Genomic DNA, 26915 nt, shown 5'->3' with positions numbered 1-26915 from the left:
GGACTATATATAAAAAGGAAAAAAGAAAAAATTGCCAAGTTAATCTACTATTTTTAGTTCAACACATTCACATAATCCATATCTGTTAGTTACACCTGTATACACACACACACACACACACACACACACACACACACTCACACAGGCACATGCTATAGATGATAAATTAAGGTTTGGGTTATCTCATTCTGCAAAAGCCCCTGCCACTTCCTGAATCTGTGGGTCCCTCTAAAGACCTTTTCTTTGTCGACAGTGATCTCCCCGGTCACAGTCGTTGACTGACTTCTTCCACTTCCAAAAGAAGGATTATCTCTGATGTGACATCTAAATATTTAAGAGATTTCTTCGACAATAATAAGGACATGGGTAGAAAAATTCACCTTGTTATATCATATTAGAAATTATATGGTAACCTCTCTTAGGAATGAAACGTGTTATAATCCGTAATAAGTAGTTCCCTCTAACACATCATTTGCATTTATCATGCTAATGCTCACTTCAGTATCACAGCAGCAGTGTTACTGGGAAAAGCTTGTATAAAATTCTAGTAGATAGAGCATCATAAGTTGTCCCTTTTTTTTATTTCCAAATGAATGTTTCTTTTTCATTCAAAAACGTACAGACATAGAATCAGTCGCTATGGCTAACATAGTCACTCCCCATAATCTGTGACAAATCTGAACTCTTGGATTTCATTGTGTGAATGTTCCCAGAGAGAGATACTTTGCAGAGATAATTAAGTTAAAAGAAAGTCATCAGGATGAGCTACAATCCAGCAGGACTGGTATCCTTAGAAGAGAAAATCTGAACACAGATACACGTTTGGAGAAATGCAAGAAGATGGCTATCTGCAAGCCAAAGGGAGCACCCTTCACACACCAGCCCTGCCAACCCCTTGATCCTGTACCTCTGTCTCCAGAACGCTGAAGAAATACATTTGTGTTGTTTAAGATAGTCAGTGATACCTAGCAAATTCATACAGCAGTAATTAGATTTCAGACCATCTCCTTTTTGTGTGTCCTTCAGTCCTCGTTCATATCTAATGTACTTATTCATTATTTCTTATTTGTGCTCCAAAATTTGTATAACTTTAAATTTCTAATACTTCAAATGTGAGAATGGCAATATACAATAAAGATTTTGTGCTCACGAACAGCCTCATAAATGCATGCTGCATCAGTCCTTTCAGCCACTGACACACGTGTCCTCCACCCCTGTTCCAAGCAGGAGAGATGATGCCCAGTCTACAGCAGCGGCATGGGCTGCACAGGAAGGGCGTTCCCTGAGCTTCCTCGCAGCCTTTTCGTAGCAGCTGAATTTCTGAATTTATTACCTTTGTGTGTGTGGGTGAAGTTCTGAAAACAATGTTTTTCTATTGTATGCAGAATGAAAGTAATTCCCGAAAGCCTTGCCAGAAAGAGTGCCGTGGATGTATTAACAGTCTGTAAATATCTCTGGGTCTCATCTTCTAAATTCCTGAGCAATGAGCACGAGGAAAATCTTTACCTGCTTCTCACGCTCTGGTCTTCCGATGAGCTCTTCTACCAATAGTATTTACACTTCTAGAAAAAGTCTTTACTCTTTTTTTTTTTTCCCCCACTGCCTTTGTGGCCTGAGCACCAGCCAGAAGCCAGCTTTGATTTCCCTGTGGGCTCCCTGAGGCTGTGCTCTAGCGCAGAGCTAAGAAGAGTCACAGGGAGTAGGTGCACTGCCCCCCCACCCCGGCAACTCTGGTTACCAGGGAAGCAATGCCTCAGGTCCTGGTGAAATACCTGAGTGAGGGTGAACCTCACAGCTGAGAGGAGACAATTACCATTCCAGCGCAGCGTCTAGATGGGAGGATGCTGGGTGTAACAGCATGCTTCCACCAGTTTTTCCTACTTTGAAGAAATGTAGCCCCCTAGTAGGTCCTCAGCTTGAGAGATAAAGCACCAAAAGTTGTCATTTGACTTCAGAACAATCATTATACAAATGCAAGGGCAAGCTAGGAATTATCTGATAGGATTTAACAGTATGACACCCAATATATGAAAGTTTTAGGATTATCATTGAAACAAAACTAAATTATTATTATTTTTTAGACGATCCAAAGAAATTTTCAGGAACCACTTTTATATAAGAGATAAAAACCTCTGGAAACCATCAGTTCTGATTTCAGGTCTGAGTGAACTTGTACAATCTTAGTGTTCTATATTCTAAAATATGAGTAAGATTCCTCTGGGCTGCCCTAATGATTAAGAGAGATGTTACTGCTAAGTGCTGAACTTAGATGCTGTCTGATTGTAAATATTTAATAACTAAGAGCAAGTTTTTGATGCTCAATAAATGAAAATAGGCAGTACTTGAAGCAACAGGAGAAATTCTCAATTCAAAAGTTAGAGGGAAGAAATGCAATAGCTTCAGGGAAGAAAAATCAGGTTCGACAACTCAGCAAGTAATTAGTGTGAACAGTGTTCTATTATACTGCCTCCTTTAGTACTAATTACACAGATAATGAGCCTCCAAGTATGGAATTTACCCAGGGAGATGAAAGCAGACAGACACTGTGAAGTAAACCCTACAAATATTTAGAGTTCTTAATTCTCATATCTGCCCTGGAAATTAGGACCAAAAATTCCTTACTAAGGATAGAAGTGAAACACTCAGATAATTTATTAGATCTAAAATATCCCCTGAAGGTCCCATGTGTTCAGAGATGGGATTTTGAAAAGTGACTGGGCTATGGATTAATCCACTGAAAATTTCAGAAATCAATGTGGAATTAGGAGGTGGGGTGGTAACTGGGAGCATGACTTGTAAGGGTGCTTTCTTGTCCCAGGCTATACCCTTCTCTCTCCACTTCCTTGCAGTCAAAGGTTGAACATCTTTGCACTGCCATATCCCTCTGACAAACTCTTTCTGCCTTGGAGCCATCTAACCAAGAACTGATTCCTCTAAAACTATGAGCTAAAAATCCTTCAAATTATGGGTGTTGTATATTTTGTTCCAGCAACGGGAAAGTGACTAATACATGGTTCTTCATCCTGATGAACTCCTGAACTTATTTATCACCACACATTTGTGGCCAGTGAATGAATAATGTGTTCTTCAGAGCCAGATCAGGATAATTGAGTTGGATACATTATTCACTCATTCATTCAAGTCAGTACCCTTCATTGAGTCTTCTCATGGACTACAGCCTAAGAAGCATAGTAATTTCACAAAGAGTCTCCAAGGTACATGAGGCAAAATACCATAATATAGTATAAAGACCTCATCCAAGGAGTGATCTCTCTCAGAGAAGGCAGTAACTTCATGTTTGGAAAGAGAAGTCTGGCAAGTTTTAATTCTGATCTCTTTTCTTGACCTCAAGCAAAAAGCTTTTTTTGGCTTTAAGGACTTTGAACTTTCCCTTGTTTCATCCACAACATTAGCATAGCCAGTCTTTATCTTTAAGAAGTTCAAAAGTTACTTTCTCAAAAGGACTTTCTCTGGTTGCTCTCTCTAAACTGCTCCTTCCATGCACTCTATGGCTAGGTCCGGTTTAGATTTTAAGGTTTCTTCTTCTAATATGGACTTGTCATTGGAATTATTATTAATTTCCTTTTATTTTTATAGTCTACCTATCTATCACCCCTGAAAAACAGCAGTTAGAGGGAAAGACAGTTGTTTGCTTAATATTACTAACACTTGGTGCACTTTATGTGGAATATTGGAATGGATCCCTCTGTTTCTGCTGCTGCACTGTAAGTCCATGAAGGTCATCAATGCTGACTTTAAAACAGAGTACACACTCAGTGAGTATTTAATGATTGAACAAGTAGGTCTTATAGAACTAGAAAGGAGGTATGAAGAATAAAAGGAAAATAGTTCTAGACTGTGAGAACTACAGGTGAAAAAAAGACAGATGGCTCAAGACATCATGGTCCATTCATGCATCTCCTGAAGTTTGAGTTTGGTAGAGAAGACTATACCAACAGTGAGCAGCTGTCCCACTACAGATTTGGGATGCATCTGAAACTCACTACCATTTTTGAATAAGAAACCTGTTGTCCATGTGGGATAGATACCGGTAAAGGAGCTGCATCTAATGCAGGGGATCCAGACTCAGCCTGCCTGTCCTCTCTGATCATTAGTTGCATAACCTTGCCCCAGGCAAGTAGTTTCTCCAAAGCTTCAGCTTCCTCATTGATAAAAGTGCAGATGACAGCAGTAACTATCTAAGAATTTTGTGGAAATTTGGTCACACCATGTGTGAGTAATGTTCTAAAATATTCACATATTAGATTTTCAATAATTATTAACTATGGTTACTGTTGTTGTGATCATCATAAATTCTTCTTTTGCCTAAAGAGGACTGAAATACCTCTCAAGAAATTCAGTTGGCAAAAAGGAAGGAATCTCAAAACCACTGCACATTTATCAACCGTTTTAACCTGTAGTCCTCTATTTCATCTTAACAAACATACAAAAAGGAATTTGTTGTCAATTCTAATTTACAGAAGAAAAAAATATATTCAGATAAGAAAGGAACTGTATTAGGCCTTCACGTTTCAAACATAATATCATGGGATAGGAAATAAACTGTAAGTGCCAAAAGACATTTCCCAGGCAGCTGTCCAAAAAGAGCAAGCAGCAAGATGGCAAAACTTAGAAATAGCTGGGCAGAGCCAGGAGTGGGTAGGGTTATTGTGAACAGGGACATTTAATAAGAATGACTGTAGCTTAAATATTGAGGATAACAAGGATGAACGTTCATTCCTGGCCCATTGTAACAAAGACATCCGTCCATGTTCTTTCACGTCCATCTGTCCCTGGAACCATTTGGGAATGTCCCTTTGCCGGGGACAATCAAAAGAAATGTAAACGCTGAGTCCAAATGGAGAGAGCGTCTTCCCTCTGACCACGAAGAACAGAACAAGATGCCTGTTGCTGACTTTGGTCCAAAAAAAGGTCAGAAGACATCAAGCACCGCTCACCCCACTCCTACTCAGGGGCAAGGGGCAGGTCCTGGGTTAGCCTTTGCTAGGCCTCTGCCTCCCCGCTCTCTCCTCCCCCATCTCTCCACAGAGTGCACAGTCCCTCAACTTAGCAGAATCATCTACATAGTGCCACCATGTTCCTTCCCAAGGAACAGTGGTCCCCAGAACATAGAAGGAAATGTAAGAGAACTTCTTTTATCTTTAAAAGAACTAACAAAGCAATCTATTTAGTGGGAAAAGAACTGAGAATGCTGGGAATATTCCTTGATCGGTCCCTTTACCCGTTTAATAGTAAGCTGCCAAACACTGTGTCCCATATACAGTGAACCCTTGCACCGAAACTTGCTGTTCTTTTGATCTTTAAAGATGAATCAGCAAACCTCTGAGAGGGCTAGGCAGCTGTCCAAAATAGAGCAACAAGATGGCAAAACTTTTAGAAATAGCTGGAGTGGGGGCATGCTGTGAGCTTCCACCTCTGCCAGTCCCAGGAACCATTTGGGAATGTCCCTTTACCAGACAATTCTAGAGGCTAACATGTACACTGTGCTGGCTTTTCAAAACCAAAATGAGCTTCATCTATACCTCTTAGTTACATATCTTATTTTAAAAAGCAGCAACCAATAACTCCCATGTGAACAATAATAGAAAAATCCTAGGATGTTCTGAGACAATCGTGAGGCAACAGCCCCTGTGGTGCCAGGAAAAATCTGGGTTCCTTGGAGGTTTCCTAGGAGCTTCAGCTCCAGCCCCAGCTTGACTTTGCACTGGGTGACCGATATCTGTTCCAAGAGCTGCATGGGCCACAAACAGGGGGCTGGCTGGAGAGCTGCGAGTCCCCTGCAGATAAGTCCTTCCTATGAGCCTGCTTGTCACACTCATTTTCTCATTTCACACTGAATGCATCTTCCAAGAGAACAACTACAAGATATGTGTTGCTAGGAAAAAAGTCATTTGACCTCCAAAGAGTCCCCTATTTCTACAGAGCTGCTAGTATAGACTGCTTTTGTTTCCAATTTTCTTTACTCCACAGATCATTTAGCCCCACAGGGAAAAAAAAAATATTGGTGGCCCAAAAAGAAGAGACCTAACTCTCTACAGTGGGGCACTCGACTGTTCCAGTAAAACTCCTATGGGTAACTTTCTCCTCTACTTCATGGCAGCAATGTTGCATTTAGTCCAACTAGTCTAATTAGCAATGCCGCCTACTCTGGCAGATCAATTCACTATGGCAAATCAAGACCCTTTCAGTACCCTTTCTTCTGCTTTGACTGCTGGAAAGTCAAATACACATGCCCCAGCTCCCCTTCATTAGGATTTCCCACATGGCCTGGTTTCTATCAAGAAGGTGTACATACATTCAGAGATATAGAGACGATAAAAGTGAGAAATGCACGGTACAATCCAAATGTGGAGATATTAGATATTTTGTCAAGAAAGGGAGTGGAAGTGCCTGGTTAGGAGGGACAGCTATGGTGGAAATTACAGTGCTCCGTTCTTTGCATTATACTGTTGAATGGTGGGTAATTTCAGCAGAAGGGTTTCTGCTAAAGCAGTCACATGTGGTGTGATTCAATATTTCCTCTGGACCTGTTGCCTTTGGTTGCATTGTTCCCAGCCTTGAAGTATCCACATGAAATCCTCTAGTCTTCCTGGAGAGTCTTTGAACTGTATGATACCCTCAAATAGACCCCTTTCTACTTAACTGCCAGCGTTGATCTTGCTGCCTCCCCCAAAGAAACCTTTGATTAATTAAAACTCTTCATCTCTATTCCTAAGAAGATGAATGGTAAAGTTTCTAACACGATGATTCACCAATTTGTCCATGCTAGACTGTTGTAATAATTAATCAAATTCTGGTTTTAATCTATCAGTCAAACATTGATTCTTCCTGAGACCAACATTGCCTTGATCCAGAGGAAAGCTTCATTCCAGATAGAAACCTTCCTGTTATTATTTCTATACAGGAATAGCAATATGCTATTCTTCTGGATATGTAATGTAGAAGCAAATGGTTAAAAGCTCTCCCTGGATTCAAAGGGGGTTCCTATGCAAGAAGTTCTTCAGGTGAGGGGCTCAAGTGTGATGTTCAGCATCACTGAAATGGTGGACTGAGGCCGAAGGATACAACAGATACAATACACAATACAGATAGTCCTGTGTTTAACAACCTACCTGTTTAAAGACTATTTGGACTTATGACATAGGAACGTGAGTGGCAGTGCCACCTTATGGTGGCTTCTTCTACACTACTGTGGTGTTATTTTTGCTGATTGTTCTATACAGAACAGTACTGTAATTTTGTTCTATTATACATCACAGTACTGTACTGCATGTAAGAGTTATGTAAATAAAAGCAAAGTTATCAAGTTGGAGTTTCCTTTGACCATTTCTTTGTCTAAATATTGTAATGTATACACTATACTCAGTTCCTCATTCAGCAATTTACTTAACGCCTTAATTGCAGGAATGGAACTCAGTATTCAAAAGAGGAATGCCTGTATTGCCAAAGCACCAGAAAGGACTCTTTAATAGTTTACAAGGTGATGTTGTTATACTGGACTGACTGAATTTTAAGGAAATTTTTAAATCTAAGTGTGAAATTTAGATATGTTCTAGTATTTAAATAGAAACTCTACACATTGAGCTTCCCCATATTTCTTAACCAAGTCTTTTCATTTTTTAGCTTTATTAGTAGTACTGAAGTCACAAAGAAACTGTTCAGTCTTCCCTCAGTTTAATGTGGAATACTCACATCGTACTAATGCCTTTATATTCCATTTTTAAAGTATATGGTTCACACTGGAAATCAAGCAATTTTCATTTTAATACAGTTCCATTTCCCAAAAAAAGAGGTATAAAGTAAAACAGGTAAATCTTAGGAGTTTTCTAAAACAAAAACAAACAAGAGCAACTAAAACCCCTGAGCATAATCATGCGTTCAAAAGGAAGGTTAATGATTTTAGGTTAGTGTGGGACTTTTAGTTATAAATCCACAACTAGATTGTATGAAAGAATTAATAGCCAGGCGTGGTGGCTCACACCTGTAATCCCAGCATTCAGGAGGCTGAGGCAGGAGAATCACTGGGAGTTGGAGACCAGCCTGAGCTACATAGTGAGCTCCAGGTCAGTCTCAACTACATAGTGAGACCCTGTCTCAAAAAAAACAAAAACAAAACAACAAAAAAAACAAAAAAGAATTAAATTTATATAATACTAATAATGGGTGACTTTTCTCCAAGATCATAATATCCTAAGATGTTTACTTTAGAAAGTCTGACAGTTTTAAAGTGCCCTTCTAGTATAGTAGATTCCATGTATGAAATACAACAAAAAAGAAGGAAAATCCCACCAAACAGAACAAAATCTGAAACAGACTCTACCACTGGTCAGCAAGATGGACCTAGGTGATTCACTGGCTTTCTTTGTCCTCATTTGTATAAGAGTACTAGATCTGATAATAGACAAACTCAAGAAGCTGCGCCATACAATGATTCTAGGCAAGAAAGCCTGACATTTCGTCATTTAACGTGACAAAAGTTTTATGAATTCATAGTTCCAGAGGTGGTATGGTGATACTGAGGAATCATATTGACATCAGTTTGACTACAGATTCAAATCATGGATCTGGGATGTACAAGAAGTGAAGCCTCTGGTAAGTTGCTAAGCCTCTTTGAGTCTATGCTTCCTCATCCTAGGTAGGATAAATATAATCACTGCACAAAGTTACATAGAGATGTATTTATTTGCAATTTATTGCATAGGGACATAAGTTAAATGATGAGGAGCTCATATGACAGGGCCCACGCGAAGTCAGTGCTTTCCTACTTCTACCTTCTTCCTGTACTGAATGAGCAGAAACAAGTGAAGGAAGTGATGACTTACTCTTCCTTCAATAAAGAAAGAAAGTCATTTGTAATTGTACCTCTTTCAGAAAAGTTTGATAAATGGCTGTCATAGTTTCTACCAGGCCTTGGTAGATGTCATGAACAAAGCCATTTCCATTTAGCATTTATTTATTCCACAAACATTTTTTCAGCACTTCCTAGGCACAAAGAGCACAGCAAAGAATAGAACAGACCAGGCCCTGATGTTTTAAAACTTAAAACCTGCTGCTGTCTCCCAGAATTATTTTAGAAAAAATACAGAAAATGTCTTATTCGATTCATTATACCAGTACTGGACTCTAGAAAGCCCACTTTCTCCTGATTCAGGAAAAAAAAAACCCACTGAAGTCACCTGTTAGCAATATGTGCTGTCAGTAGGACATCAGCAGTGTACAAAGGAGAATATGAGTTTAAAGGTAGCTAAATCTTGGCTCTCATTTATTACAGATATAACCATAAGCAAATAAATTAACCACTCGTCCTCAATTTCTTTATGATAAGACTAACCTGTAAGTATGTATGGGTCCTTATGAGATAATATCTGTTATAAACATTAAAGAAATGTACAGGAGTAGAAACAGAATCATGCTAATGACAATACAGTTTCTATGTTAGCATTATTTTCCCTTCCACTGATTGGAAGGAAATGTACATCTCAAGGTTACAGACACACAAAAAGAAAAAAAGCTATATCCATCCAGAGTTACTTGTGCAGAAATATGTATAATTCACATAAGTCACCTGTTGCATTTTATTTAAAATACAAAACAAAAATCAAGCAATGAGTGTGCTTCCATTAAGAAAATCTGATAAATCCTTCTGGTTCCATTCATACAATAAAATTAATCTTTTTGCAGACTGTTTAGTTCCAAAATGACATTTATGAAGCCCTCCATTCTTGAGAGGGAAAAATTGGTTAGCTTTAACAAAAGTATATTATACACAAAAGGAAGATTACATTTTAATTACCTGTAGGATGTATACCTGATAGTTTGAAACATTGTATTCATTCAAGCTAATCCTTTTTTCAATTAATTATACACCTTATTTCCTTAATATGTATGAACTTTGGAGAATTTCTACTCACTTGAAATATTGTTACCATCATTGTCAAGCTGAAAGTGCGAAGTGGATTCTAAACTTAATTAAATTCTACTAGATGGGAAAACGTAAAACGATGATATATTTACCATTCCAATTAAAAGAGTTTATCCAATGTATTTACCACATATTTTTTGTGGGCCTTTATTTGTCATTTCCTGCTTATTCCAGACTTGTTAACATTTCCCATAGTCACTGAACTTTACCACCCCCCCACCCAATGACTTTACTACTTTTTCTCCCTTTTATTAATCTACAATCTTTCTTTCCTACTGTCCTAAGTACACTGTGTGTGTATGTGTTTCTTGCCAATGAATTTCCTACTAGAACATTAGTAGTTCTCAATTTTTGCATGCATACTGAAATTTTCTAAGGAGCATTTAAGTATTCAAAACAACTGATGATGATTTTGCTGGTATGGTTATACCTGGGTACTAGACATTTTGTATATTTCCACAAAAAAAATTGAATTTATAGCTTAAGTTGAGAACCAGTACACTAGAACATGGAGACTTTCTTGATTTGTTTTCTGTTCTATATGTATGATCAATATTTTGATTCAATACCAGATTTGAAAATAAATTACCTTAAAGGCTATCTCTGAGTTTTTCCATTTATGAAAGTGTTTCGCTGAATGGCTATTGCTACTGATTTTAATACAATACATGTGGTTGCTTCTGGGTAAGTGTCACTTAGAAAGTTTTTTTTTAATTGTGTAATAATAGCAGGAACCAACCTTGAGGCTTGGGCTTGGTCAGTTTGCCACAGGGCTTGGAGATGGTCACTGTCTTCTGGCAGTCAGCATTGTGGAGGGCTCGCTTCAGACTCCCAGTTCTAGTCTTCAAGGCAGTATTCAGGTCACATTCTCCCCAGGCCTGGAACTGGTATTTGCACTCCGCTAAAGTCAAGAGAAGATCAAAAAGGAATCTCTGAGGTAGCCAATTGTGGTGCCACTAGAACAACAGCACACTTTTGTTCTTAACCTTTTGTATTTAGATAACTGCAGATTTCCATGAATACACACACACACACACACACACACACACACACACACACAGAGGTATTCCATGCACTCTTCATCCCTTACTCCCAGCCAGCTGTGGTGTCTTACATAGCTATTGCCCAATAACACCACTGTGAAATCGACACGGACACATTCCAAGAACTTGCTGAGATTCCATCAGTTTCACATGCACTCATTAGTGCATTAGAATATACATTTGCTTCTGCACAGTTTAGTATGTGTAGAAGCACACAATCATCATGAATATACAGAACTATTACAATACAAGGGGCACAGGAGTCATCTTTTAAACTATAGTCTTCCCACCCTCTTCATCCATGACAACCAAAACTCTTCTCGATCTCTATAGTTCCATCATCTTAGTTATGCAGTATGTGAACTTTTGGGATTAGCATCTTTTAACTTAGCACAATTTCCTGTAGATCCACCCAAATCAAAAGTATCAATAGTCATTCTTTTGTACTTGTGAGGACTATTACACACATGGATATACTACAATTTTTTAACTACATCTGGGTTATTTCTAGCTTTTGAATATAACAAATAAAACTGCTAGCTATCGTCATGTATGGGTTTTTATGGAAACATGAGTTTTCATTTCTCTGGCACAAATGCCCAAGTAATTGCTGGATTGCATGGTAAACTCATGTTTAGTTCAGCAAAACACTGCCATCCATTTTTCCAGTGTGGCTAAACCATTGTACATCTCTGATAGTAATAAGGGTTCTAATTCTGTTTGTTCTCCCCAGCATTTTATTACATATTTGTCTAGCCACTATGCTAGGTTCATAGCAATCTTATTGTAGTTTTAATTTCCACTTTCCTAATGGGGAAAAGAAATTGAACATCCTTTCACACATTTGCTTTCTAGAGATCAGTGATAGTGAACCTTTTAGAGCTTTCAATGATAACAAACAGCCTGCTGCAGCATGCGTGTTAGAGGTTCACATCTTTTAAGAGACATCATAGAAACATTCTTTAGGTAGGTCTTGAAGATGCCCATATACAATTTGGGAGCAAATGTATCTGAATAACATTTACTATCACTCAAAAACATGTCGCAAAGGATGGAGCATGAAAAAGATTTGTGTGAGCATATCCATAGCTCTGTCTCACTTACCAGCAGGCCATAATGCACTTCCTTATAGCACAGGTAGAATAATGTCCCACCATGGCCAAGAAAGGCAAAAAGACTGGAATAGGAGAAAAGGTTAACAAGGAGTTGAATATTGATTTAAAGTTAGTTGTTCTGAGAGAATTTGTCTCTACTAGGTAGATCAGGCCATAATGAGACTGACAGTAGTCAGAGAGAGAGAGGGAGAGACAGACAGAATCTCAAAAATGGCTGTAATCAGGGCTGGGGACTTAGCTCAGTGGTGCTGCATCTGCCTACCAACTGCAAGGTCCTGAGTTCAATTCCTGGTACAAAAAAAAAAAAAAAAAAATGGCTGTAACCAGCCCTGTTGGGGCCCGTAAGTAAATCCACAAATGTATGTGGGTGGTGGGGAGGAAGCAAAAGAGAGGGGGCTTGAAAGTGACATAGATGATGGCAAGAGTGAGAAAAGTGGAAAGGAAACTATGAAGGATTTGGAAATAGAAGGAAAGAAAAGGGAGCGAACATAGACAAATGAACATTATAGGGAGGAATTATGTGCATAATTTATGTCCCTACAAGGCAGTGACACTTAATCCAGGACAGTTTTGACATTCAAGGGACGTTTGGTCATAAATATCGGAAACGTTTTTAGTTTGTACAACTAGTGTGGGTGGGAGTGTTATTGGAAACTAGTTTGTAGAAGCCAGAGATAGTGCTAAACATCCTGCAGCACAGAAGAAAAAACCTTATGTAGCCAAAATTGTTACCAGTGCTGAAGCTGGGAAACCCGGGTGAGGAAAGTATCTAGTCACCTTTCCTCTGACAAAATGAACTTATTTAAAGTAAGTAATACTCATTAGGTATTTACACATGTGTGACTTATTTATTTCACTTACGAGTATATCCTCAATATGTATCCACAACTAACCCTAATGAGATAATTGACAATGTGAAATAAGAAGAAAAGGGCTAAAGGTGTAGAGAAAGTGGGAAGGGTGGGGAAAGGTAATAGGGGAAAAGAAAAAATATGAGAAAATGAAAAAATGGAAATAAAGTGTTTGGAAATGGGGAGGGGAGGAGGGGGTGAAGGGAGGCCAGGGACAAGGGGAAAAAATCAGAACCAAGACCTGTCATGCAAAGGTAACAAAATCCCAATGATGAATGTAACTGCACTGTAAAACTAAAATGTACCAATAAATTCAATAAAAAATTTTTAAAAATAAAGTAAGTAATACTGATTCCAAAAGCACATTTGGTGGAAATGTTGCAGAATTGACTCAGAGAGGAAGCCTGACACAACAGACAGGGTGAGACTTACCTCCGAACTGCTTTTTCCAGTTGCAAGGAATCTTGCATCTCTGGGTCTTCATGGTTTGTTTACACTCAGCTCCGGTGCGGGTGCCCTCCCGAGTGCCCAGCCCACAGTCGCCACTGGTGGGCACACACACGCTCCACTGCCATTCCCCACACTCCGACTTCTTCACTTTTTTTTCTAGAAATAAGGAAGTCAAAACAATCCACATTTTAGACAACTCGGACTTCTAGGGATAACCGAGTCCATTCTCGAGCACCGTGATCACAACGCTGTGTGGTTCTTACCTTCTCCTTACCCTCCAATAAATGGTAGGGGAAAGACAGAGATCAGGCAAATGACTGAATAACTCACTAAGAGAACAGAGGAGGAGAAGTAAGGAAAGAACTGGAACCAATATTATTAACTTGTATATGGGCCAAAACTGTTTTAAGAGACTTATTGACATCTCCTTTTAAGAGCAACTATTTCTATGAAAAAAAATGTTCAAAAATAATTCCACCTAAAAATGAGAAAACATTCTATTAGAAGTAATAATAATCAGATTAGCTCCCTCCATGTAACTATAAAAGCCTTGTCTTGAAAGATAGAACATAATAGAAATATGATTTGTCAAAGACTTAGAATCCCAACTTCACAGACCACATACAGCTGTAAGAAAGGAATAGATAGGATGCCCTGTACCCATCTCTTCCTTTGTAAATCTAAGATTTTTTTAAAAAATCTTTAACTGACTTACTTTGAGGAAGAGAGGTAACATAAGCAAATGGCTAACAATTACTATTTCTAAGTGTTTTCCTCACCATTTTTAGGCTGAACTTTTTTTTTACTATCTCTTCTTTAATAGAAGAACCTGTTGGTCAATGGTTTCTATATAGTAAACTCTAACATGATCACTCTCTAGGACTTGCAGTGGTGAAAACTTAAGAGGGCTGTTTCTTGGGTCCTCAAAATAATGAGAAGGAAGGAAAGGAGAAGGGGACAGAAGAAAATAAGGAAGGAAGGAAACAAGGGAGGGAGGGAGGAAAGAAAGGAGAGAGGAAGGCTTGAGAGATGGATGGAAGGAAGGATTAAAAAGATGTAGCTAGTTCTTTTCTGAGAAATGTCTGTTCATTTCAGATGCCCATTTTTGAATCGGGTCCTTATATTTGGGGGGGCTGATTGTTTTGAGTTCTTTATATATTCTAGACTACAGTCCTTTGTCTGAGGAGCAGCTGGTAAAAATTTTTTCGCATATGGTAGGTTGTCTCTTAGTTCTGTTGGTGGTTTCTTTTGCAGTGCCGAAGCTTTTTAATAAGATGAGTTCCCAGTTGTTGATTCTTTCGGCTAGTTCCTGTGCTATGAGGATTTGTTCATAGGTAAAAGCAGCAAGTAAATATATGAAAAAATGTTCCACATCACTTGTCATTCAAGAGATGCAGATGAAAACAACACTGAGATTCCACCTCACCCCACAAAGAATGGCTGCTATCAAGAAATCACACAATATCAAATGTTGGAAGGGTTGTGGTGAGAAAGGAACCCTTCTCCATTGTTGGTGGGAGTGCAGACTGGTGCAACCACCGTGGAAATCAATATGGAGTAACCTCAAACAGCTGGCACTAGAGGTTCCATTTGACCCAGCCATCCCTCCATTGGGTATCTTTCCGAAAGAATTAAAAGAATCATACCACAGTGATATATGCACACCAATGTTTATAGCAGCACAGTTTGTAATAGCTAAAACTTGGAAACAGCCCATTTTCCCATCAACTGGAGACTGGATAAAGAAGATGTGGGTTTTCTATAAAGTGGAATACTGCTCAGCCATAAAGAGTGAGAAATTAGATTCATTTATAAGAAAATGGATACATATTGAGGATATACTCCTAAGTGAAATAAATAAGTCACACATGTGTAAATACCAAATAGTTTCTCTGATGTGAATAAACTGTAATAGTACATAAGATTCTAATGAGATAATTGACAACGTGAAATAGGAAGAAAAGGGCTAAAGATGTAGGAAAAGTGGGAAGGGTAGGGGAAAGGTAGCAAGGGAAAAAATATGAGAAAATGAAATAATGGAAATAAAGTGTTTGTAAATGGGGAGGGGGGACAGGGTGAAGAGAGAGCAGGGGCAAGGGGGAAAAATGAGAACCAAGACCCGTCATGCAAAGGTACAAGATCTCAATAATAAATGCAATTGTACTGTATACCTAAAATGTACCAATAAACTCAATTTGAAAAAAAAAACAAAACATGTAGCTAGGCTAGATAGACAGTAATCACCAAAGCAACCCTTTACAGCTCTACTGCTTACCTGCTTTTTCTTTCTTCCCTGCCTCGGCAGTGTCCACAGTGGCCAAAAGGAAAATGAATGCCAAGAAGGCAGCTACAAATTTTTGACGCTGCTGCTGGTACTGCTGGGACTGCATTCTAGGAATAAACAGAAAAGGAGAAGAAGGTAATGTTAGGGCAGAAGACTCATTGAATTCCTCGATGAAGGGCTCCACTTTGCACTTCCAGAATGCTGAGTTTCTGGAAGAGGTACATCAATTACCCTAAACAAAATGTTATTTTTTTGACAGCCCCTAGCATGAGTGCTCTTCTGCAATCAATCACATATTAACTAACAAAATGCAACAGTTCTCTCCACATAAGACTTCACAGCCATTGGGTAAGTTTGACTCTGGGATTGCTGAAGTAGAAGAATTTTAAAGGCATGTTTCTGAGCAGGCTACTACAAAAAGCCTTGATGGTAGTGTCACCTGATAACAACTATAGCATCATCAGAATGCATAATATTTCCTAGAAACCATCAGGGGTTTGCAGTCCACAGGCTTCATTTGAATGGAAATGATGCAGGGGTGATCTACAGAAGAAAATGTTTATTGGTTATTTTTAGATGTATTAGTAATGACTAACTCATTTATCACTTTTGTGACCATTTCTATCACCTTATAATTATTCCATTGTTCACTAGTCAACCACACAGTGAAGTCTAGAAAGTAGCAGAGTCTACACAGCTGTGATGCATCCCAACTGTAATTGTAGACTAGCACAAGCTCAAAATCCTCTAAACTCCAAGACATCGTGAAGAGTCATTATATTCACTCAGAATTTGAAAATCTTTACATTTAATAGAATCCAACTCTCCAGATAACATTAGAAAGCCAACGCTGTAGGTGTGTGCGATACTTTACTGTCAATATGGTTACCCTGCAAAATGACCTTGAGGAAATTTTGTCAAGCTCCAGAACACACAATCCCCAGTATCCTTCCAAGTCACTGACTGCACCTCAGAAACCTCCAGAGCCCACTGAAGAGGACATGGTTACTTGCCAGAAGTGCAGAGAATACTACCTCCCATCAATGATACACACAGACACACACACACACACACACACACACACACACACACACCTGAGTTGTTAATAGGGGGGCTTTGGGGCAAGTTCTGATCTCAGCATTTCTAATTTTATATTACTAAACTTTTACTTTCAAAACTGTTTTTAGAAAAAGGTTTATCTTACTTGAAGTTACATTCATTTCAAGAAAAAAAACAGCCTAGAACTTCCTAGTCATAAAAATATTTGAGTTAAAGAGGGATCCTCTAAACAATCTATCAACACTAAACTATGATCTGAATACAAAGAAGGAAAAGTCAGAATGGGGATGGAAGTTGAAGAGAGTACAATGGAATTGTGCTCTTTCTCCTTCTGGTATTAACTGAGAACTATTAACAAGTAGCTAAGTAGAGACTTTCAGCTCTTAAACATTCTAAGCAAAGATGCACACAGGCCTAGGCTTGCAGTGAGCCACTTGCGTGAAACATGCTGAGCTTTGGGTTGGACAAAATCTTTCAAGTCCTTTTCTCCTTCTCGTTACCACCACCTACACCATCACCCTGCTCTCCATCATTCTGCTGAAGACTTAGATTTTCTGAGTAGGGAAAATGACTAAAGCTTATTTAAAAGAGGAGAGTAAGGGAATTCAGAAAATGGATGATTAAAATAATCCAAAAATTCAAGTGAGCCCAAACAATACCCACTTAGCCTGCTCTTGACTCATTGTTATAGTAAATATTTGAATAATTAGTATAAACCTGGATAGCTGGATGCCCATTCCTCTTGCTTGTGGTATTTGTTTATTTGTCCTTAGATTCAGGTGAAAGCAAAAGCTCCCCATACAATTTAACCCCACTTGTTTTCCAACAAAGTAAATGCCAGATAAGTATAAAGGCAAAAATATTTTATTAAAAAAGTAATTAAGATAGTGATATATTTTCTCACACTGGGGTCAAACAGTGAAGAGTGAATCATGAGAAATAGATGATAGATAGATAAATAGATAGATAGACAGACAGATAGATACTCACATGCACACATATATACATACATAGTGAGAGACATACACCCAAGCATTTAGCCTTAGTGATACTCATTAAATGTTAACACCAACACAAGGCCTTAAACAGAAGGAAGAATATAATCATGTTAAAACAGTGTCTCAGCTCTTTGCCAACATCCAGTGTGCAATCACTGGAGAAAATGAGCCAAAAGCAACAGTCGGTGTCCCCATGAACAAGAGTGTTCAGCAAATGATCAGGGATTCCTCTGTATCATGTGCTCCCATCACTAGACTATTCCATATATTTTGTGATCTTCTTGCCTAAACGCCTGTGAAATAGTATTTTTTGGACATTTGTATAATGAAATAAAATTCAAGATATAGAAAATTGATCACTCAAAACTACTGAAGAGCTTAGTGAATCATTATAAAACAAAACACGTATCCTGTCACAACAGAAGCCTTTATGTTTTCCTAATTCCAGTCACAGCCCAGTCCCTTTAAAAGTAACTCACAAATGTGAAAATACCGAATAGTTTATCTGGTATGAATAATATACAATAATACAGAAGATCCTAATAAGATTACTGACATTGTGAAATGGGAAAAAAGGGGGCTAAAGGTGTAGGGAAGGTAGAATGGGTAGGGGAAGGGTAATAAGGGAAAAGAAAAAAATGTGAGATAATGAAAAGATGGAAATAAAGTGTTTGTAGATGGGGAGGGGAGGAAGGGGTGAAGGGAGGCCAGGCACAAGGGGAAAACATGAGAACCAAGACCTGTCATGTAGAGGTACAAGATTCCAACAATGAATGTAACTGTACTGTATCCCTAAAACGTACCAATAAACTCAATTAAAGCTGAAAAAAATAAATAAAAGTAACTTACATGGAAATTATTCCTTTGCATTAACTGAAGACTTTATTCATGTGGATGTCCCTAGACTTGCCTAACTTAAAAAGTTCACTTGTCTTTTAATCTGCTTTTAACTTTTACGGTTGTCCTCTACTGCTTTTTTTAAAAAACTATTTATAAAACTCAACATTCCATCAAAACTATACCACATTCTGGATTTTGATGACTGTAAATTCATCAAGAAGACTTCAATATTCGTTTCAGCTGCACGCAGAGGCTTACTGGACTCAGGTATGTCTTTGACAAGAATATAAATGGCATCGTATTCTTTCACCAGGAGCAGCATGATATTTGGTTCTCACTCTTTTGTGATGTTAACAACCACTGGTGTGAGATGAGCACACTGATTCAGGTTGCAAAATGGTGATATTTGAATTGTATCCTTTTATTTTCATTTATTAATTCAGCTAATACCATAAAGAGATGTTTCCCCTCACTGAATATTCTGTCATACAGCTTAGAGTCCATAAAGAAATACTGGATAAATGCTTGATTCTTTCCTTTTATTTTTCTCACTTTCAGCATTATTATGAGTTTGTTCTCCATTATTATTGAAATATGACCATTTATTTTTAATGCTATAAATGCACGGATTTGTTCATATTTAATGGTTTCTAAGACATTCTATTTCTTTTTGTTTGTTTGCTTGGGTGTTTTTTTTGGGAGGTGGTGTTTTTTTTTCTTTATACCAGAGATTGAACTCAAGCCCTTGCACTTGTGCAGCGGAACCACTGAGCCAAATCTCCAGCCCCCTATTTCTTAATCTTTATGAATTCTTTTGAAGCCAGTGTAAGATTCATAAGTTGGCTCTCACATAATTTCTCATAATTATGGTCTTTGTAATCTTTGATGAGATCATTGGTATCCAACAAATTAAGATGCCCTGGAACTATCACACCTCAGATATGAAATCAGCTACTTATATTTTAAAAATCCGTATTTGTTGTTTTGATAATAAAAGACATTTCAAAACCAAGTCTAGGCAGTCAAGATGTTCAACTTCACTGAATTGATCTCTTTTTCCAGGCCATTTTCTGTGAGCAGATCTAAGAAAGGACATAGGGAATGACAAAATTAACTAGCATAAAACTAATAATTTCCTTTTTCCCATATTACACAAGCAATAGTTTCATAACAATTTATAAATCTTGGAAACAATTAAAATTATTTTGCACTTACCATTTTCTTTTAGCCCTCCTTTCAGAGTTGCTTGTTTCTATGTCATCTGACATGTTAGTTATCACCTACCATATCATCTCCCTTTGAATTCTCATTAACCTTAGTTATGAAAGCAAATTATATTATTTATGCACAACATTATTTCTTATATGAATAGTTCTCTAAGAAATTTGTTGGCCATAACACTCATTCAGTAGTAAAGTCCTTGTAAAACTAATATATATATATATATATATATTTATACTGCTGAATGTTGATAACACATCAGCCCTTTTGTCCATCCAGTTTCTCTTTATGTAACATCCTATGTTCAGGCATCCCTTCCTCAAAGTACCTAAAATACACTGTTCCTTTTTCTCTCATTATAAAATTATTCTATTGGAAAGTCTAGTAATAATCTAATTTCCTTTCCAGATAGAGTGGTGTTTCCTGAGATGCCTTCCTTGAACTAATTTCTTTAAAGTGCAGTAAATTTGCAAATATACAGCTTCGTTTTGTTCATTTGGAGTCAATATTCCCAGAGAATGATGGGTCCATTTTTCTAATTTTTAGTATTATTTTATCTCAAATCCTTTTTATATATTTTAATTTCAGTGAAAACTGATCATTTTATCTTCTATTAATCTTAAAGCATCATTTGTGTTTGTTCAATCCTATGTTTCTTCCAGTTTGTTTCATTTTAAAAATATTTCTCTTTTATTTCTAATTCTTACTTCAGTTTTTTCATCTACTTTCTGAAATTTTCTGATGTAATTTCCTATGATGTTCCTTAGTATTTTATTTCATTTTTTAAATGTTTTCTAGCTTATTTTGCAATAGTACATCACTCGGTTATGTGTGTGTGTGTGTGTGTGTGTGTGTGTGTGTTACATAAACACATTAAAAAATCCTTTATCGATATAGGGATATGAGTTCACTACTTTTTTTTCTTTACTCTGTCTTTTTAATAGTCACTTTGTAAGAAAATGGATGCACCTGAGGCCATAATCCTAACTGAAATAAATCAGATGCACAAGTTTAAATATTGCATTGTTTCTCTTGTATGAGAAACCCAAGGGGTAAATGAGGAGCATAAAGCGGGATGGATATTGCGCAGTAGGAAGAATATGTTCAACTGGAAAGGGGAGGGGCAAGGGAAGAAGGGGAAATGGAAATAAGCCTTATTTAAGGAAGAGGGGAGTGCTCGCTTCGGCAGCACATATACTAAAAGAGAAGAGTTGAAGGGGGAGGGGAATGTGAGGAAACGAATTGACATGTGCTGTGTGTTATGTACACATCCCTGTGATCAGTGTGACCAATATGTATGACAAATATGTACTAATAAAAAATATAAAGTTGGAAGTAGTTACTGTGCATGATGTTGTTTTAATTCAGTACATTTCTCTTGTTCATTTTCATGTTCAGATGGCTTTCCTTCTTTCACACAATTCCTTCCTCTGTCCTCTGACGATTACAATGACAGACAACTTTCTAAGATTTCCTACTTCTATTTTCCTCTCCTTGCTCTCCTCTGGACTTCCTTTGCTCTGTTCCTCATCAATTTTTATTTTATTCCCGGAACTTCATCCCCACAGGGTTCCCAACCTGGAAAGGAGCCCCGGAGGGTCACTTCTTACTCCTGTGTTGCGCAACCTTGCCCTAGCGTACTCCCGAGGCCGCTGGCATGCTCTGCTGTGGTCCACTGTGTGGCAGGTATGTGACTTCCGCTCTCCTTCATTTATTCAGACACCAACAGCCTGCAGGTCTTCTGGTTATTAGTGGTTTGTTCTCACTCACTTTTTATCTTCAAGTTTGTGGGAAACAATGTGTCCTAATTTTCACTTTAAATCTTTTCCATTGGTTTGGATTTTGCTGTCCATCATGCTGCTCTTGATCCCCTATGTGGGGATTCAGAAAAATTCTCACATCATTGTGACACTTCCTTTCTCCCAAAATTAAAGCATTTCATGAATGGGGAGGTGCAGACACTTACCCTAGGCCAACTATAGGCCTGTGTTCTCAGGATACAAAGTGTTAAGTGCTAAGATAGAGATTTTGCTTGTCTGCGTGAAGCTGGCTTTCCTATTAAGTCTACAGTGACAAAAAACAGTGCATCTACAATACATGGATAAGAAGCACATGATGTTATGAAGTATAAGCAAAAGGGAACTATTTCACTTTTGCCTCTTCTGTTGCAAAATAATGTAAGAGAAGTTAGGTTCAAAGATTTAATGTCCCTGATCTCTCTATAATGTAATCAAATCATTTATAGACAGGAATTCTGATATGGAGCACTATTACTTTCTTGATCATTATTGCCATAGAATCAAATGCACTGTATATATTTTTGTACAACTTGGAAATATTAATTGAATTTAAAGAAAATTAATCTCAATTTATAAGTCAGGAAGATATTTATTTAGTTAACAAATATAGTATTTACTATACCAAGTACATTTTAAGTATTTACATATATTGACTTATATTAATATTAACTTATATTTGAATTATCATCAATAATGTATCCATTCATTTAAGTATTGAAAAACTATGTATGCAGAGTGTTGCATTCTTTTTGCATGAATTGTTCTAGGCAACTGGAGATAAGGTACTGATCAAAGTGGACAAGATTTCTGATCTCATGATGTGGATGCTCTGTGACCCAGCTAAATAAGAACGTGAAAAGAAATAGAAAGCCAGGCATGGTGGCACACACCTGTACACTTGGGAGCCTGAGGCAGGAGGATCGCTGTGAGTTTGAGACCAGCCTGGGCTACATAGTGAGTTCCAGGTAAGTCTTAACTAAATAGTGAGTCCTTGTCTCAAAAAAAACAAAACAAAAAAAAGCAAATAGATAAGCAAACAAATTTTTTTAAAAAATTACCCACTTATCACAAATTTGTGATAAAATTAAAATATGTAATAAAAAGTGTCTAGAAGAGGTATAGTTAGTTAGAGTGGTTTGGATAGCTTTACACATATGGCTAAGAAAGAGCTATGACCAAGACCTGTCATGTAAAGGTACAAGATCCCAGTTATGAATGTAACTGTACTGTCTACCTAGAATGTACCAATAAACTCAATTTAAATTTAAAAAGAAAGAGCTGGGAGCATAATAGCTCTGACTGATGCATAGTTTTGTATTATGGGCCCCAATTATCACTTTGCATTCTTCATTGTTTTTTCTGAGTCTTGATGGCCATTTTTTGCCCTCACTTTTTATAATTCCAAAATTGAAAAATTAGCCATCCAATGTCTTCTTACTGACCTTGTTCTGCCCTTTCTACTATGATTCCTAAATCCACATAATTGTCCTCAGTTCAACCAATATCAAACAATAAATATGTCACTCCTAGTGGTTCAATGATTATCAACATAATCAAACATGAAGGCTTACCAGCTCATATGCTAATGAAAAAAATCTAAATTAAAACTAACCATATTATAGTTTAAAGTAATATCTACTTTTCCCAAGAAAAAATAATGACTACCACTTAGAAATTTAAATATATGCCGCAGATTTCTTCTCTCATATTTTCTGACTTGGTAAAACAGAAAATCCACTTGGACTAAAAGGATGTACCCTTCTATCCTTGCTCCCTATTAGTCTTTACAAAGATGTACACATTTATTGAAAATTGCCTTCTATTTCAAACTCCAAATGTATACAAAATAACTGAAACAAATATTCAATGAAAATTCCTTTCGTTTTCCCTTTGTAAGGTAACTGTGATATAAAACTTTTATCTGTTTAGTTATTTTGGGGTGCAAATGAATTCACAAAGAACTCGGGTTGTTTGTATTAGTCCTTTACTGTTATAATTCATTATAATCAAACATAACTGAAGATGGACTTTTAGAACTCTAATATATTCTAGTTTCCTTGTAATATCTGCCTGCTTTATTTTGTTAAAATGAAGTAAGAGTTTTGGAGTAGGAAAAATGTGAATTAGAATCCCAACCCTCTCAGGACAATGTGAAGCAATGCATTTAATTTCCCTAACATTTATTTATTTTCCTTGGCTATACACTTGGGTATAATATCTGCTCCACAATATGTTCAGATTAGAAGTTATGAAAAGTAATCAAACTCTTTCTTCTACATGCTTTCCTATTTCATATTGTGTCTTCATCTTTAATTATACTAAAGCAACAAGCTGACATTTGGCATAGACCTTTCCTATAACAGAATGCAAATGCTGAATTTTCGCTGGGTAAAAAGGGCAATCTAATTCTCCCCTTCTCCAGACTAGGGTTCTAACTCCTGATTCATCCTGTGCTGCCCCTGTTCCTTCCTCATAGTTTGTCGTCTTCTGAAACCAAGCTTTCCAGGCTATCTCCAATCTTCCCTTCTCACAGGCAACCCTCCTACACTGGTTTGTCTCCTCCTCCACCCAATCAACGTATCTTTATCTAGAAAAAAAGTACTTATCGCTCTTCAAACCCAGGAAAGTTGTTTTAACCAACTTGTCCTTGCTCTTGCTGTCCAGTGTACTTAGAATTTCTTCCTCAGACTGCCCTATTTTATTAGTTTGGAAGGTTTAGCTCCACGACTTTTCAATTTTACCTTCAATGAAGGTAATGGTGTCTTCCTCATCTTTGAAGCTCACTGCTCCATGTCCATACTACAGGCTTCCTAGGATTACTGAGTGCATAAGTAGCATTTTATTGATTCCACACACTACAGTACGCAAAGCTGAAAAGGAAATGGCTTGAGTTCTCCAGACTATTATATTTGGTAACTGTCATATCTTTGGACTCCTTACATTTCTCGTTTTTCATTACCAGCACTAGCAGTCAACCCTGTTGCTATTATCTCTTTCTGCAAGAACTAAACTAAAAATAAAATGAAACAAAACAAAAGAAAATCACACATTAGAATTGTGATATACCAAAAATATATCAAACAACGAAGCTGTCCCGGGAGGCAGCTACTAAAAAGCAACTACAGAGCTTCACTAGCTCATTGGCACTGACTGGGCCCTACACCAGACTCAAGTAACTACCAGCAACCAAGGCATGGATCTTTGAGATCCTATTAGAGTCTTTAGCATTCAGAATAGCCTCTGCTGATGGAGTTCTAGCAAAGCCTTTCTATAATACCTGTGTGAATGCACATGGAGGTATGACTGTGCCTCGTAAGTGTGTATATAATAAATGGCGCATGTGTATACACAGACACTTACACACATCTTCTTTCAGCAATCAGTAAGTCCTCCAAGGGATGGAACATTACCTTTCTGTTGTTATTTATGTGTAAGGTCTAGAACCATGTTTGGCACATAAATGTCACTTATGCATTTGTTCAACAAATAAATAATGCAAGTAAAGAAGACAAAAAGTAGCCTGCTATCCAATAAGACTCCTGGTCATGGTATCCAAAATAGAATTTGCTTCCTCATCTTTGTTCACTCATCCGGCTTTGCTTTTGCTGCAGCACAAATTAGTGCTGAACATATTACAGTTTTATTTTTGTTTGCTAACTGTTTCAAAGGATAGGATTGTGAGGAACAGCAGTGCATGCTGGTGACTGAAATCACACTGATGATGCCTGAAGGTGCAGGCCCACAGAATTGGAGGAGGACATCCTGGGGGTCCTCGGCCCACTGGACATTATGTGCCACAGTACTTAAAGCACGCCAAATGCTTACTCTTTGTTTTAAAGCTAAGTAGCCTTCATGTTTTACTGAAGTCCATTTGTCCATGTTCTTTATGAAGTATAGAGGATTGTTAGAAGTAGTTTAGTTCTAAATTTATGAAGTCAAAAATTCTGTTAGATAAATATGAGTATTTTATTTTATCTTTGCACATTATAAACTTACTGAGTAATAGTGATTTCTATGTTAGATTTGAGAGATATTTATTTCTAGGAGAGATTTAGTAGTTTCAATTTTAATTTTCCTTACTTACAGGTGACTTTTCTCTCTGCATTTCCATTACCTTCATATTGGCTTGATGTCAAATGATTTGACCATTGCATTAGATTCCTACTGTGTTGCATAAGCTAGTATTATGCTTGTGATGCTTCTATATCATCTGCTATATCATCTGCTCATTTTGGTCTTCTTAAACAGTCAGCCCCAAAAAGCACCTGGCATATATGAGCACACAACCTCAGGTTTACCCTCCACACAGTACAGAAATGAATCTAGCAATGTTCCAGTTCTAACTAAGTGCATATCAATTAGACTAATAAAGTAGGGCATTCATTTCATTTTGTATGGTGCAATGTCTTAAAAACAGAGACCTTTCAGAGAAATAGTTCAATGGCATGGTGGCATCTGCTGGAGAGATGTGATAATTTATTTTTTTTCTTGACTGTACACTCATTAATGCTTATGACACATATGAGTATCAAGGCCCATGCTGGGGTAGAAATATGAGAAATAATGAAGATATAGTCCTCTCTTTAAAAGTATTCTGTATAGTTAGGAGAAAAGATAGGCAAGTGAATTGATGTTTCTCCAGAGCAAATATGAAAAAATGATTATACTCACACTGCTACCTGAGTACATAGGCCCAATGATCACTTTGCTTAGCAGGGGAGGGGGAGGTAGAGAATTGAGATATATATTTTATCTCTTCTAAAGTTCAAATCTTCTAAGCTAAGAAGAAAGATAAAAAAGAAAACTTCAAGCAGAAGGACCACGTAAATTCACATGTGTGGAGGTGGCATTTGTAAGCCATTCAGTGACAAAATGTGATTTCAGTGTAGCAGGGCATCGACACCAAACAGAGAAGAGGAAAGGAGTGAAAATGAGTGAGTCCTGGGAGCTGTAAATAGTAAGATGAGGAGGCAGTCTTTAAGCAGTCCAGAGAAGAGGCAAGGGTGGGTCCTGGAGAGAAGAAAAGGCTGTGCACTGCATCAAGTATGGCTGAATCGCAAGTCGCCACCAAAGAATAAGCCCCAACAGGCAACAGCTCCATTCAGACCGCTTTGCATTGGGCTCTGCCTATGGCTTTGACATTGCTTTTAATTTTGTAAATCAAAGTTGTGGCTGCCTTAGACATTTCTGCTCATCTTTGGAAATTTTTTGCTGTAATTGGGAGTCTGGGCAAGCCTTAAGGATAAAAAATTTCACACTTATACACTTACAAAAAAATCCCCTCTTCCTATTTTTTTTTTTTTTTTTTTTTT

The 26915-nt window shown here is 37.5% G+C and overlaps 1 protein-coding gene across 2 annotated transcripts in view; it reads right to left on the bottom strand.

Moving 5' to 3' along the window:
- Ptn (pleiotrophin) overlaps positions 1–26915 on the bottom strand; it is a 100534-nt gene that overhangs the window by 10123 nt on the left and 63496 nt on the right. For both annotated transcript variants that reach the window (XM_033764529.1, XM_010631707.3), the window contains exons 2-4: positions 15678–15793; positions 13385–13558; positions 10683–10844 (exon numbers count right to left, since the gene is read on the bottom strand). In XM_033764529.1, coding sequence (XP_033620420.1) covers positions 10683–10844; positions 13385–13558; positions 15678–15792 — 451 coding nt within the window. In that variant the 5' untranslated portion in view covers position 15793. The remainder of the gene's footprint in view (positions 1–10682; positions 10845–13384; positions 13559–15677; positions 15794–26915) is intronic.

Source organism: Fukomys damarensis, unplaced genomic scaffold (genome assembly GCF_012274545.1).
Source record: "Fukomys damarensis isolate Sample0158 unplaced genomic scaffold, DMR_v1.0_HiC HiC_scaffold_16, whole genome shotgun sequence".
NCBI classification, from domain to species: domain Eukaryota; kingdom Metazoa; phylum Chordata; class Mammalia; order Rodentia; family Bathyergidae; genus Fukomys; species Fukomys damarensis.
Note: the sequence above shows the minus strand (reverse complement) of the source record. Positions and strands in the feature narration are given on the sequence as shown.